Source organism: Phyllobates terribilis, unplaced genomic scaffold (assembly GCF_046119375.1).
Source record: "Phyllobates terribilis strain yellow unplaced genomic scaffold, ASM4611937v1 Scaffold_3__8_contigs__length_932513732, whole genome shotgun sequence".
Taxonomy (NCBI): Eukaryota; Metazoa; Chordata; class Amphibia; order Anura; family Dendrobatidae; genus Phyllobates; species Phyllobates terribilis.
In genome coordinates this window covers 523,381,161-523,397,090 of record NW_027362763.1, presented here as the reverse complement: position 1 = coordinate 523,397,090, position 15,930 = coordinate 523,381,161, and the positions used below count along the sequence as shown (strand labels likewise).

The window sequence follows — 15,930 nt, the reverse complement described above, 5'->3', positions numbered from 1 at the left end:
TAGCAGATCTGGATGTGCATATACAGATGGGGGAATAAATATTGTAAGTTGGAGATAGAATGATATTATTAGTGAGAGGGGTGTTGAAGCTGGATGCAATAATTTGGTGTGAGCGCTTCATGGAATAAGTTCTGAATGGGGGTAAAGTGGGAACCCCTGGATGTAAATATGCTGCCTGTAAGGGAGGGTAGAACAAGGTCCTTTCTGTGGGGAAGCTTTGGCTGTCATTATACTGGTAATGGGAGCTCTGGGTGACAATGGCTTTAGAGGATGGGTGCGCTGGATGTGGCTCGCAGCCATCTCTCAAAACTGAATGTGGCTCTCAAGGTAAGAAAGGTTGAGGACCACTGTTGTAATGTATCTCAGCGTACATCTCATTTTCATCAAAAATTAGAAGCCTTAATGAATTTATGCTTACTAAGTATAAACTATATAAAACTATTACTATTTTACTATTTATACTGTTGAAAAAAATATTTTTTATTCATGCTTAATAATATTATTGAAATTTTAGGGTGGCCTGAGTACAAGAGATGAAATGTGTCTTTCCTATTTAATTTATTATCCAAAAATTGATCTTGCACGATGTGAAAGTATCCCAGAAATGAAAGAGCAGCTTCAGTTCATTGGAGTGAAGGAAATATACAAACCAGTCACGTAAGTAAAATTACAAACATATAACAATTCAAGTTCATGATAGCATAAAGTTGTTTTACCATGCACAAAAAATAGCCATTCTGGAATTATCTACTTATCTCCCTATCTAATCAAACTATCTACAACTCCATAGTAATTGGTATTTATTAAAAAGGCAATAATTATTGCATAAAATACAATTAAACAAAATGATTCAAATATTCATCAAGTGCTTACAATTTCTATAACAGACATACATTTTTTTGAATTGTGTGGGTAAAACTATGGCACATACTGTAATGACATCTATTTATCCTTCTAGACCAGGTATGTCAAACTTGAACACACAGAGGGCCAAAATGAAAACTTTGACAAAGTCGCGGGCCAACCAGTATACAGTCATGGCCAAAAGTTTTGAGAATGACACCAAAATTATATTTTTACATGATCTGCTGGCCTCTGGTTTTTATTAGTGTTTGTCTGATGTTTATATCACATACAGAAATATAATTGCAATCATATTATGAGTACCAATAGGTTATATTGACAGTTAGAATGAGTTAATGCAGCAAGTCAATATTTGCAGTGTTGCCCCGTCTTCTTCAAGACCTCTGTAATTCTCCCTGGCATGCTCTCAATCAACTTTTGGACCAAATCCTGACTGATAGCAGTCCATTCTTGCATAATCAATGCTTGCATTTTGCCAGAATTTGTTCTTTATTGCTTGTCCACCCGTCTCTTGATGATTGACCACAAGTTCTCAATGGGATTAAGATCTGGGGAGTTTCCAGGCCATGGACCCAAAATCTCTATGTTTTGTTCCATGAGCCATTTAGTTATCACCTTTGCTTTATGGCAAGGTGCTCCATAATGCTGGAAAAGGCATTGTTGGGCGCCAAACTGCTCTTGGACGGTTGGGAGAAGTTGCTCTTGGATGACATTCTGGTACCATTCTTTATTCATGGCTGTGTTTGTAGGCAAGACTGTGAGTGAGCCGATTCCCTTGGCTGAGAAGCAACCCCACACATGAATGGTTTCAGGATGCTTTACAGTTGGCATGAGACAAAACTGGTGGTAGCGCTCACCTCTTCTTCTTCGAATAAGCTGTTTTCCAGATGTCCCAAACAATCGAAAAGGGGATTCATTAGAGAAAATGACTTTGCCCCAGTCCTCAGCAGTCCACTCCCTGTACCTTTTGCAGAATATCAGTCGGTCCCTGATGTTTTTTCTGGAGAGAAGTGGCTTCTTTGCTGCCCTCCATGAAACCAGCCCTTGCTCAAAGAGTTTCCGCCTCACAGTGCGTGCAGAAGCACTCACACCAGCCTGCTGCCATTCCTGAGCAAGCTCGGCACTGCTGGTAGTCCGATCCCGCAGCTGAAACAGTTTTAAGATACGGTCCTGGCGCTTGCTGGTCTTTCTTGGGCGCCCTGGAGCCTTTTTGACAACAATGGAAGCTCTCTCCTTGAAGTTCTTGATGATGCGATAGATTGTTGACTGAGGTGCAATCTTTGTAGCTGCGATACTCATCCCTGTTAGGCCATTTTTGTGCAGTGCAATGATGGCTGCACATGTTTCTTTAGAGATAACCATGGTTAACTGAAGAGAAACAATGATACCAAGAATCAGCCTCCTTTTAAAGTGTCCGGTGATGTCATTCTTACTTAATCATGACTGATTGATCGCCAGCCCTGTCCTCATCAACACCCACACCTGTGTTAATGGATCAATCACTAAAACGATGTTAACTGCTCCTTTTAAGGCAGGACTGCAATGATGTTGAAATGTGTTTTGGGGGTTAAAGTTCATTTTCTGGGCAAATATTGACTTTGCAAGTACAGTAATTGCTGTTAAGCTGTTCACTCTTTGACATTCAGGAGTATATGCAAATTGCCATTACAAAAAATGAAGCAGTAAACTTTGGAAAAATTACTATTTGTCTCATTCTCAATACTTTTGGCCATGACTGTACAGTATAGTCCTCCATGCAGAATAACGGCCCCACATAGGGGTGGTGGTTTTGGTGTTGAGGGCCAAATAAAACCACCCTTGTGGGCCAGATTTGGCCCACGGGCCGGAGTTTGACGTGTGTGTTCTAGACTAATTAAGTACTAATTTTCTAACAAGCTGGCAGCTAGAATGTAAGTTCTGAAGGCTAATCTTGTGGACCACATTTTTAAAAATGTACAGTAGTTACACTGACTTGTGGTACAGCAAGGCTAATTAAGTAGAAATGGTCACTTATGGTCCCTGAAATCAGTTTTGAGGATTACACTTTAGCACTATATTCTAAAATACCTTGCAAGATCTCCAAAAGTCATTCATTATGGTTTAGGGCAGATAATTGCAACGGTGACATGTAACGCTATCAGATAAATGTTCAAGCAAGTATGATGAGTAAGGTTCATTTCTTTTACAGAGACTAGTCAGAACAAAATACATATTTTTGCTACATATAAAGTAAATTGTTTCATTTTAAAACACTATTGTAGGATATTTGACCCTTATTTAAAAAAGCTTTTTACATTTAAAATAGCACAAAAGTTGTCAATATTAGGACCAGGGATAAGCGGACCCATGGATGTTCGGGTTCAGTCTAACTGTAGTTCAAAGTTCGGTTTGTGCATCCGAACTTGACCCAAACTTGACCCGAACTTGACCCTGAACCTGAACTCAATAGAAGTCAATGGGGACTCGAACTTTGGTGCTGTAAAATGGTCACAGTAAGGGCAAGGGGGCAGCAAACGGAAGCAAAATGGGGATAAAAGCAGGACAATTGCCCTGCAAACAAATGTGGATAGGAAAAGGACTTAAAATAACATAGAATAAAAAAATAAAATAAAAAAATAAGTCTTAAACCGGGAGACTGAAGTCCAAGTGGAGGAGGAGGTTGAGGAAGAGGTGGAGGTGGACGTGGTGTTGTAGGTGTAATAGGCGGAGGAGGTAGCTAACGCTGTTCTTTTTGTTTGTTTGTTCGTTTGTTTGTTTTTTTAGGGAAATTACTTAAAATAACATTGAATTAAAAAAAATAAAAAATAACAATATTGAACCAGGAGATACAAGTGGAGGAGAACGTTGAGCAGGAGGTGAAGGTGGCAGTGTAGGTAGAAGAGGCGGAGGAGGAGTTTTTTTTTTTAATTTGGGGAGGCCTCAAAACATTGGGAATGGCAAATGGAACTAACAAACTGCAGTGGGGTATAACAATGGCTGGGTGCAGGTGATCTACTTCTCTAGTAAGCCAAAGGTAGGGACAAATCCCATGGGATCCATGTCTGGTTAATTTTAATGATTGTGAGCTTGTCCATGTTGGCTATGAACAAGCAAATGCACCTGTTTGTGATCACTCCCCTTGTCATGCTAAATACATGTTCCGACAGTACATTTGCCGCAGGGCAGCACATCCAAGACGTAAAGTGAAATCTCAGGCCATGTGTCCAATTTGGAGACTCAGAAGTTAAATGGGGCAGACTCATCACTCACTACAAGGAGACGTGTGGACATGTACTATTCCACTATGCTGTTGAAACGCTGCCTTCTGTTAATATGGACCATATCAGATGGTGGCAGGGCTGGACAGGCCATTTGGCAGTTCTGGCAAATGCAAGAAGGGCCTGTGTGGTCATGGGCCGCCTTCTCTGCTACACTGTTATCGGAATCTGCATACACAAGACGTCTATACTATAAAAAGTTGTGACGGAGCTCGAAGTCACTGGCTCCGTCACTTACCCCAGCAGGCTGCAGGCATCCCTTCTGTCTGCGACCTGTCGGAGGCGAGCACCAACAGGGGACGTTGACGGTGCAATGACGTCACTGCATTGTGCCTCCAGCATCCACTGCGAGAATGGATAGAAGAGGAGCCAGACACTGCGGAGGATGAGGTGTCTGGATTAGGTGAGTATAGGGATTTTTTTTTTTCTTTTTGGGGGGCTATGAGGGACCATCCCACTATATAGGGCGCTGTGCGTTGGACCATCATAGTATATTAGGAGCTGTGGGGTGGACAACATACTATAAAGTGTACTGTTGGGGGACCATCATACTACATGGGGGTTGTTGGGAGGACAATCATACGATATGGGGGGCTATAAAGTGAACCATCTTACTATATGGGGGGTTGTTGGGGGTACCAGCATACTACATAGGAGCTGTGAGGTGTACCATCATACATTTTATAAGGAGCTGTGGGGTATACCATCATACTATATGGGGGAAAGTTGGGGGATTATCATACTGTATAGGGGGCAGTTGGAGGGACCATCATACTAAATGGGGGACTGTGAGGTGGACCATCATACTATATAGGGGGCTGTGATGTGGACCATTATACTATATAGGGAGTTGGGGGGGGACTATCATACAGTATTGGGGCTACAGGGGATCTTCATAGTGTATGGGGGATCTATCATACTGTGTGGGGTGGCTGTGGGGGGACCATATTTCTGTATAGGGTGGCTGTGGTTGGCATCATACTCTGTGGGGTGGCTGTGGTGGACATTATACTGTCTGGAGGTCTATAGGGTACATTATACTATATTGGGGTCTGTGGTGACGATCATACTGTATGGGATGGTTATGGGAGACATCACACTGTATGGAGGCTGCGGGGTCCTCACACTGTACGGGAGCTTTGGTGGACATCATACTTTATATAGGGGCCTGTGGTGGACATCCTACTGTGTTGGGGTCTGTGGTGCCTCTCATACTGTTTATTGGGGGCTGTGGTGAATACCATACTGAATGGGAGTCTGTGGTGACCATCTTTCTGTGTGGGGTGCTATGGGGCATTATATTTTGTGTAAGGCTTGTGGGGCAATCATACTCTATGGGTTCATCATACTTTGTAGGGGCATAATACTCTACAGGGGTCATGAAAGGGGTATCAAAGTGAGTGAGACCACTTAGGGATTTCAGTAAGAGCAAAATAACTGTCTAAGTGCTGCAATACATTTTCATTCTCCGTTTCTTAAAATGTTGGGAGATTTGCTCTTCTCTGACTGTGACGTGATAGGACTTTTTCTACGGGCGCCTGTTAATTCTATGTTCGCCCCTGCTCAGCAGCATTATTACAATGAAGAGGCACGGAGAGTCATTATTACAAGAAGGCACAATGGGGGGTTGTTATCATTTTAGGGGAAGCAAGGAGTCATTATTATTATTATTATTATTATTATTAAGATAAGAAAGCACAGGGGATATTTTTATTGTTATATGGAGGTACAGGGTCATTATTATAACAGGTCAAGAGGGAGCATTATTAAAGGAGGCACAGGGGCATTGTTGTAAGGTATCACAAGTTGTGGTTAATGTAGAGGTGGTAGAATGTGAAGAGGGTCCTGGGAAATCAGTAAAGTGAAAATGTCTGTATGTTATATTTTGCAGGGATGAGTTATTGATGGAAGAAGAGGTCATAGTGGTCTGGACCGAATGCAAAGGAAAAGGGAACATGAATGACAACAATCAGCAAGAAGGTCAATTATGAGAAGCTGCAGAATATGCTCATACATGGTCTGCAGAGCACTGGTGTAAAACTGATATTACAATTATATAGTTACTGTATGGTGGGAATATCAGTCTTAATTAGTGTTGAGCCACCCCCGTAGTGTTCGAGTTCGGTTCGGTTCGTCGAACACCCGTGTGTTCGCCGAACTGTTCGTCGAACTGTTCGTCGAACACCTTCGAACACCGTTAAAACCAATGGCAGGCAAACAAAAACACATAGAAACACATAGAAAACACCTTCAAAGGTGTCCAAAAGCTGACAAACTGCTCAGAAGACACAACTAACACATGGAAAAGTGACAAGTACATATAGTCATGCGAAAAGAAAAGAGGTGGAGGAGTAAAAGGAGGGGGAGACACAGATATAGGCATGTCATGCCCTTCTAAAATCCAAAAAGTGAGAAGCCGAGACGGCCAGTCCGCTCCTGCCCGTGCCACCTCCGTGTCGCCGGGTTTGTGCCAGAGCCGCGGTGAACCCTGACGGCCAGCCCCCCTCTCCCAATACTGGTGCCTGTCCGCTGGTGGGTCGAGAGAGCCCCCCTGTGGTGGAGGCAGCTCTAAGCTTTTTAATTTAAATTGTCCCTCTAATTTGAATGAATACACTTTAAATCCATTTACAAGGATCTATTGGAGGGCAAGTCTCATGCCAGCAGCCGCGTAATTCCAGCTCCAGTAGCGTCCACTAAAGCTGCTGCAGTTAAAAAGCTTTTATAAGGATCGAGCTCGGCTGTCCACCGCAAGGCATCCTAGTGCCAGTCCCAGCCCCTATGCCTTGGGGTGCCTCCTGATGCTCTTCACTAAGTATCCCGTGGTCCCGAAGCATTTCCTTTGAAAAATTAAGTGTCCAAACTACAGGTGGTGTAGCTTGCTTAACAGCCAGGATAATCCGCTGACTAGCAGACACTGCTACTAGGCACAAAGTATTTCCTGGGCTAGATGCAGTTAAAAATTTGTAAGTAGATACTCTCGTTGGATGCTGAGAAAGCATTCCATAGAGTCTCCTGGCACGCCATATATGATTCTCTTAAAAAGCTTGGGGTAGGGGTCTAGGGGACCCTTTTATAGCCAAAATCACGGCCCTGTATCACAATACGTCACCTAGGCTGAAGATAAATGGAACTGTAGCACCGAGGGCTCGGTTGCTACAGACGTATTGCACCTCACCCAGAGGTGTGATATCTCACTCTCAGATAAGGATGGAGTGTGGATCAGGACCCGACACCTGCATGCATTACACCACATTGCCGTGGGGCAGGGCGACCAATATGCCCCTGAGATGGGCACGACAGTCCCTGTCCCTGGCTGGAGTGGGGGGAGGGAACACTGAGGAAGGGGAACCCTGCAGTGCAGGAGCAGGGAGGAAGCAGTTCCTGGGTGCATTGAGAAGGGAGTATAAAAGGTGGGCACCATCTTAGTTCAGTGCAGAGAAGTCTGAGCAGAAGTGGCAGGGAGCAGGGGCTCTGCATGAGCTCTGCTCCGGAGGCGGGCCTAGTAACAGAGGCCCAGGCCTGCAAGAGGGAGAAGGAAGGAAGAGGAGCGGAGAAGGCTCCAGGAACAAGGAATGAAGGGATCCCAGGGGTGCGGACGGGCGAGTCGCCACCGCACGCCTGACTCCACCTGCGTGGAGGGGTCAGGCCAAAGGGGGAGACCGGTCCCCGAACTAGTGGAGGCAGGAAACGACCCTCAGCTAGAAACCGGAGGCTCTGACATTTTATGTGGCGCAGCCCCTTGCTCCACCCGCTAGGAAGGCACCACATAGGGTCAGGGAAACTGGCGCCAAGTTTACCAAGAGGAGGCCCGAGGCAGCCGGACAGAAGTGTTGGTAAGAAAGGCCAGACAAAGGACACACAAAGGGGGTCCTGTGAAGCGCTCCAAAGTGATCTGGGAGTTGTCTGAGCCCCTCACCTGGTGAGCACAGTACGACGTGGGCAGCCGTTACCTGCAGACGTGGTCTGGATAATAAGAACTGTGAGTAAAGGCCCTGAACTGCATCACTGACTCCGTGTCGTTACTGCTGCTGCCCTGCACCATCACCCCCATCCTCCGCATACACTGCCCTGAGGCTATACTCCTCCCGTGGGGAGTTATGCTACGCTCTGCTGCACCCACAACACCAGCCTTAGCGGTCTGCCCTGTAGCGGCGGTTCACTCTGACAGCAATCCACGGGTGGCGTAGTCGGACATTTAAACATCAAAACCACATAAATAGTTCCGCCACTGGTTTGACCGCCCTGAGCCACGGAACCGGATCGCCGCCACGAAGACTACAACCACCAGCATCCACCAAAAAGGGTCCGGCTCCGGGTGTCCCAAGGCCCAGGGGGTGCGTCAGAACATTTTCATCACCTTTCACAATCACCAATGGGACAAGGCAGGGATGTCCTCTGTCCCCTCTCTTATACATCCTAGTGACGGAGCACCTGCTCTCATCAATTCGCCATAACCCCAATATTAGGTGGATTGAGGTGGGAGGCACCGAGTACAAGTGCTCTCTATTTGCTGATGATGTCCTAGTATATATCACTCAATCACATATATCCATCCCTGCTGTTATGGCTGAAATAGATCACTTTGTTACATGGTAAAATTTTAAAATCAATGCAGCGAAGTCTGAGGCCCTCGATGTCTCCCTCCCTAAATCCATATAGGATTCCATCCAGTCCAACTTTCCCTTTGCCTGGCCCTCACAGGGTATCAAATACTTAGGAATTCCTATTCATAGAGACCTCTCCCATCTATGTTATCTTAATTTTGGGCCCTTTATTGAACAATTCCATACAGACCACGGTTGGCAAGTTGGAACTGTGAGATTCACTACGTGCACCACTGGTATTTTGTGGAAAAGCACATGTAAGATTCTGCAACAGTCTCTGCTGATACTCCTGCATGTGTGCATCCCTTTCTATGGCAGGAATAATTTCTGCAAATTTACTTTTGTACCGGGGATCTAACAGTGTGGCAACCCAGTAGTCAGGATTATTTCTAATTCTCACAATTCGAGGGTCATGTTGCAGGTAGTGCAGCAAGAAGGCACTCATGTGTGTTGCGCATCCAGGAGCACCAAGTCCCTGTTGTGTTGGTGGCGAGGTAACAATCATGCTTCCTTCCTCTGTCCTCTCCCCCCAACCTCGCACAACAGAAATGTGATCAAGGTCTCCCTCATCTGATGAGTCTTCCATCAGTTCGTCCTCCACTTCTTCCTGGGCTCCTGCACCTTCCTCACTAGTTTGGCTGCTACCATGCGCCCTGGTAAAATCATCTCCCCCACCCTCACATGCCTGCCGCCCTGGTGCTGCCGACCGTCTGGACCTTGCAGATGTTAGCCCTTCCGCATACAACTCCTCCTCGTCTACTTCCTCCACCTCCTCTTGTGCCACCACCTGACTCCGAATTCTGTTTAACATGTGCTCCAGCATGTAAATCACCGGAATAGTCATGCTGATAATGGCATCGTCAGCACTAAACATCTTCGTCGCCATTTCAAAACTGTGCAGAAGGGTGCATAGGTCCCTGATCTGAGACCACTCCTCCAGCGTGATTTGCCCCACCTCTGAATCTCGTTGGCCCAGGCTATACGTCAGAACGTATTGCACCAGGGCTTGTCGGTGCTGCCACAGTCGCTGCAACATGTGCAGAGTTGAATTCCACCGGGTAGGCACATCGCATTTTAGCCGGTGAAGTGGCAGGCCCAACGACTTCTGTAGAGATGTAAGTCGCTGAGCTGCGGGATGCGAACGGCGGAAGTGAGCACACAGCGACCGTGCCCTCTGCAGAAGGCCATCTAGTCTGGGATAGTGGGCTAAAAATTGCTGGACAACCAGGTTCAACACGTGAGCCATACAAGGCACGTGTGTGACATTGCCCCGGCGAAGGGCCGCACCCAGGTTTGCAGCATTGTCGCACACGGCCTTCCCTGGTTTCAGGTCCAGTGGAGACAACCATTCATGAAATTGGTTCTCCAGAGCTGACCACAACTCCTCAGCTGTGTGACTCACATTTCCCAGACATTTCAATGTACAAACCGCCTGATGACGTTGAGCCCTACTGCCAGCATAGTAAGGAGGTGTGCAGGATCCCTTCTGCGCAGTTAGAAAGCTTGTGACATGACCAGACAGGCTTTGGGTGCAGGTGGAAGACCGAGAGGAGGTTGAGGAGGCAGAAGCAGTGGAGGAAAAATGACATAAAGAGGATTGACGCACAACTCGTGGGGACGGCAAGACTTGGACAGCAGCCCCTTGTCCTGCTGTCACCATAGTTACCCAGTGCCCAGTCAGCGACATGTAACGCCCCTGTCCATGCCTACTCGTCCAAGTGTCTGTGGTGAAATGCACCCTGTCACACACAGAGTTTCTCAAAGAAGCGGTGATGTTGTGTGCGACATGCTGGTGGAGCGCAGGCACACCTTTCTTTGAGAAGTAGTGCCGACTGGGCATCTGGTACTGGGGCACTGCGACGGACATAAGGTCTCGAAAATCCTCTGTGTCCACCAGGCGGAAAGGCAGCATTTCTGTAGCCAAGAGCTTGCAGATGGTGAAATTCAACCTCTTAGCTTTCTCATGGCTAGGAGGAAATGGTCTTTTACTTGTCCACATCTGAGGGACCGAGGGCTGGCTATTGTGCTTAGACGGGGTTGATAAGGGTGTCCCCGGCAAACTGCCGGTCTGTGAGGAAGATGCAGGCGGACATGTTAGGTTGCCTTGATCCAAAGGTGGTGCTATCGATGTCGGACAGCGCTCAAGACCAGCTGGTGTTACCACCTCCAAAGAAAATGATGACCTGCCAATCACGCTGGCTGTTGCGGGCAAAGAGGTGGCAGGTCTGCGCCCCAAAACAGGTGTGACTGCTGTCCCCCCAGTCACAGAGGATGAAGAGGCCGCGGATGCACAAGATATGGCAGACGGTGGTTGGCCCGGCCGGCTAGACCGCATTGTAGCACACTGAGCTTCCCACTGCAACTTATGCTTCATGTCCATGTGCCGGTTCATGCATGAAGTACTCAAACTATGTATTTTTTGGCCTCTACTTAGCTTTTGCTGACAAATGTTACAGATAACACGAGTTGGGTCATCTTTATCGATCTGAAAAAATGCCCAGGCTATGCAAGGCTTAGCACCCATGCGACCTGAAGAGCCACCACGACTTGTGGTGAGAGGCAGAGTTGTGTTTGAGGATGCAGTTGTTGACGTGCTTCCAGTACTACGTCTCTGTCCAGGAAGGCGCAACCTGACCTCGTCGTCACTAGCATCTTCCTCCACCTCCTCTGCTGACCTCATCTCTTGGCTGACTGTGGGTTGACAGTAAGTGGGATCTCCGACCTCATCATCATCACCCTGTGCGTTATCACACCCGTCGTCCTCAGAGCCAACCTGTTCCTGCCCTGACAAAAAACTAAAGTTGTCGCTCCAATCAGGTATTTGAGTCTTATCATCGTCTTCCTCATTGTCTCCACCAACAGGAGTTACAGTTTGGGAATGAGGGTCTACATTATGGTCAGAACCTTCTGCGTCTGGTCCTGGATCCGACTCATAAAGATTCTGGGCATCAGTGCAGATCATTTCCTCGTCTGGATTCACAGAAGCGCTGGAGTCGACCTCTGATTCCCAGGCTATAGTATGAGTAAACAGCTCTGCAGACTCAACCATCTGTTCTACCTCATACTCAGACGTTCAGCTGGAGATTTGGGAGCTGTGAGGAAGCAAGTGCGATTTGGGTGACACCTTTGAGGACTGGAGTATTTGTGATGTTGAAGTTGATGTGGAGGAGAGCCCACTTAAAGAAGCACTTGATATCCGTTGAAGCACCTGCTGTTTTTGTGCCTCATCTGGAATTTGTAGCGATTGGCGTGGCCGTAAGAAAGGGATCTTATCACATTGTCCGCTAAAAGAAGTAGACATTTTAGTTTGGCTGGAAGATGGTCTTTCTTCTGCACCTACCCCACGGACACAACCTTTTTTCCCCTTCCCAACACGCCTATTCCCCTTTCCACCAGCAGCAGGCCTTTTTCCACTCATTTTGGTGGTTAACTAATTCACAACTCTGGAGTTGTTTGCACAAAAAGTCAATGGATGGTAACCGAGCAGAGCTGAGTGGCCAAACTGTGGTATTAGGCCAAAACTATTGGCTGGGTTAGATGCAGAAAAAAATTATTTTTAATTTGCAACCTGATGGAGGTCAGTATAGATGGACTAATAGACCAAGTCCCACACACCGCTAGAAGCCCAAATATTTTTTCAGAGATAGATGCAGAAAATTTTTTTATTCAATTTGCAACCTGATGGAGGTCAGTATAGATGGACTAATAGACCAAGTCCCACACACTGCTAGAAGCCCAAATATTTTTTCAGAGCTAGATGCAGAAAAAAAATATTTTTAATTTGCAACCTGATGGAGGTCAGTATAGATGGACTAATAGACCAAGTCCCACACACTGCTAGAAGCCCAAATATTTTTTCAGAGCTAGATGCAGAAAAAAATTATTTTTAATTTGCAACCTGATGGAGGTCAGTATAGATGGACTAATAGAACAAGTCCCACACGCTGCTAGAAGCCCAAATATTTTTTCAGAGATAAATGAAGAAAAAAATTATTTTTAATTTGCAACCTGATGGAGGTCAGTATAGATGGACTAATAGACCAAGTCCCACACACTGCTAGAAGCCCAAATATTTTTTCAGAGCTAGATGCAGAAAAAAATTATTTTTAATTTGCAACCTGATGGAGGTCAGTATAGATGGACTAATAGACCAAGTCCCACACACCGCTAGAAGCCCAAATATTTTTTCAGAGCTAGATGCAGAAAAAAATTATATTCAATTTGCAACCTGCTGGAGGTCAGTATAGAAGGACTAATAGAACAAGTCCCACACACTGCTAGAAGCCCAAATATTTTTTCAGAGCTAAATGAAGAAAAAAATTATTTTTAATTTGCAACCTGATGGAGGTCAGTATAGATGGACTAATAGACCAAGTCCCACACACTGCTAGAAGCCCAAATATTTTTTCAGAGCTAGATGCAGAAAAAAATTATATTCAGTTTGCAACCTGATGGAGGTCAGTATAGATGGACTAATAGAATGATGCTATGCCCAAAAGATTTTACTTCACTAGGTGCAGTAAAAAAATTGGTATTCTATACACAGGTGGTATATCTTGCAACACAGATAGGCTACTCCACTGACTAACACACTCTGCAATAGGCCAAAAAGGATTAGCTTTGCTAGATTCAGCCAAATGCTGTGAAAAAAACTTGCACAGCACTGGCACAGACCTGCCTGGCAAAAACTGATAGGAACTCATGTAACCTAGTCCTGAAAAGGACTCCAATTACAATTAGTCTTTACTCCCACAATCTATCTATTTAAGAGCACAGACCTGCCTGATAAAAGTCGTAGGAAATGCTGTAACCTAGTCCTTAAAAGGACTGCAATCACAACTATTCCCTACTCCCAAGCTATCTGTATATTTGTGCGAAAATTGGCTTGAAATTAACAAGGTATAGCGCACACAGCAACAGCGGTGCCGTCTAACACGCAGCTGCAGCAGTGAGAAAATGGTGGCGACGGGGAAAATGGCTTGGTCTTATAGGGCAAGGACATGTGACATACACTGCCAATCACACATGCCCTTGCTTGTGTGAAAAAAAGCACTTCGCTCCGTGTGTGCGCTGCTGATAGGCTGACAGATTGCACCTCCCCACTGCAAATGCGGGAAAGAGAAAAAAAAATGGAGATCTTCATTGTTCCTGCAGAGATCCATCCCCTGCCCCTCCCCCCACCCCGCTGTACACTCAAACTGCGTATTAACATTAATTTTCATCATTACTGAGAAAAAATCCAGTTATGATTTTGGTGCACGAACAGTTATCGAACATAACCTCGAACAGCCGAATTTTTCTCAAATTGTTCGTGTTCGCCGACCGGCTCGAACACCGCCCAAAACAGCTCGAATTTGAGATTGGCGAACAGTTCGAGTAGAACAACGCTCATCTCTAGTCTTAATACAATGTTTTTGGTTAAAGTAATTGTCCAAGCTTGAAGTTGAAGTCTGCAGTGACTCTATGTGACTGCTGACTTCTTAATCTTCACATAGCTTGTGCGCTGTGAGGATTCTCCGGTGCTGGCACTGGAAGTTGGTGATCATGTGCAGTGGCGTAACTTGAACAGCATGGGCCACAAAGCTAAAGCTCTAATGGGGCCCCCAATTATTGCAAGTCTTTAAAAACATTGATCTTTTTAGATAGGTCAAAGCGACTTTTGGGGCCCCCTAGGTTCCAGGGCCCGGGTGCGATTGCAAACCTTGCACCTAATGTAATTATGCCCCTGATCATGTTACCGCAAGTATGCAATTTGGATACATGTGGTCACGTGCTAGTTAGACGTGCATGGCCTCGCTCAATACAAGTGAAATTAGATAAGCTGAGTACATCTAGATGGAATGTGGCTGGAGGTGTGAAAATCGCATAGTTGTGGTCACATGACGGCCGCTCCCAATGCCAGCACCAGAGAATCCTCACAGTGTGTGCTATGAAGAGTCAGACTTCTGAAGTTACATAGACTTTTACCTCAACCCCTTTAACGATCAGTATGGTGGTATTATCAATATTGTATATGCTGGTAATATTTGGTTATGGTTTGTTGGTATTTGTCTGTAATATTGAAATATTATTATTTGATATTATAATTATTTAATCGTATATAGCAATATTATTGGTATTATAAGAAATATTGGTCTTGTAGTAAATCTTTCCTCCAGGCAGGGTAATAATTAGTAATATGTCCCCATCTGGTGCTCGGGAGCGGGGACAGCATGGGCCTGTGTGATTTAAAATTCCTGGGCTGAAATTCAATCCCAGTCCGGCCCTGGATGGTGGTGCCGGATGTTGTGTCGTGCTGAGGAAGGTTAACCACATTTTGGCCAGGCTAACTCCCTTCTGAAGTGGTGCTGGTGCACCAGCTATGGTAGCGACTTTCTCCTCCTCTGCCTTGTTCTTCTACTGAGCCCCCAGTGTCAGGTGGGAATGCTGTCAGCGTGCGCTGATATTCTCACATTTTCCAATCCCGCTCCAGTGACGAAAGTAAGGATGGTACGTTGTCCTTGTAGCTGGGATCCAGCAGGATTGCCATGTAGTAATCTGCACTGATAATAATCCGGGCAACTCGGCGATCATTGCACAGGCACAGCAGCATGTATTGGCTCATGTGAGCCAGGCTGCCCAGAAGAAACGACAAGTGGTCCTTTGTGGAAGGTGAATCTTCTTGGTCCTCTGTATCCCCCAGCCATGCTCCAGTGATGACCGTGAGCTGCTTTGAGTACACCGTGCTAAGGACACAATTCTCCTCCTCAACCTCCAAAACTGCCCCTGGATGGACAGTTGTGTACCTGACCGCTGTTGGTACAGAAACCCACCCTCCGAGCAATGTGTGGATGACTGGCCTGATAATGGTGTGAATGGTCCCTGTTGCTCCTCCTCTTCCTCCTGTGCCACCACCTCATTCATCATCACCTGAAGCAGTTTTCCAAGCAGGCATAGAAGTGGGATAGTAACGCTGATGATGGCATCATCAGCGCTGGTCATGTTGATGGAGTGCTCAAAGCAGCGCAACACAGCACACATGTCCTGCATGCAGGCCCACTCATTGGTGGTGAAGTGGTGTTGTTCCACAGAGCGACTCACCTGTGCATGCTGCAGCTTAAACTCCACTATTGCCTGCTGTTGCTGCTCGCACAGTCTCTCCAGCATATGTAAGGTGAAGTTCCACCTTTTGGGTACGTCGCATGTGAGGCGGTGAGCAGGAAGGC

General features: G+C 46.0%; 1 protein-coding gene across 4 annotated transcripts in view; it reads left to right on the top strand.

Moving 5' to 3' along the window:
• MOXD1 (monooxygenase DBH like 1) overlaps positions 1-15,930 on the top strand; it is a 443,141-nt gene that overhangs the window by 378,640 nt on the left and 48,571 nt on the right. For all 4 annotated transcript variants that reach the window (XM_073673217.1, XM_073673215.1, XM_073673216.1 and 1 more), the window contains one exon: positions 515-657. In XM_073673217.1, coding sequence (XP_073529318.1) covers positions 515-657 — 143 coding nt within the window. The remainder of the gene's footprint in view (positions 1-514; positions 658-15,930) is intronic.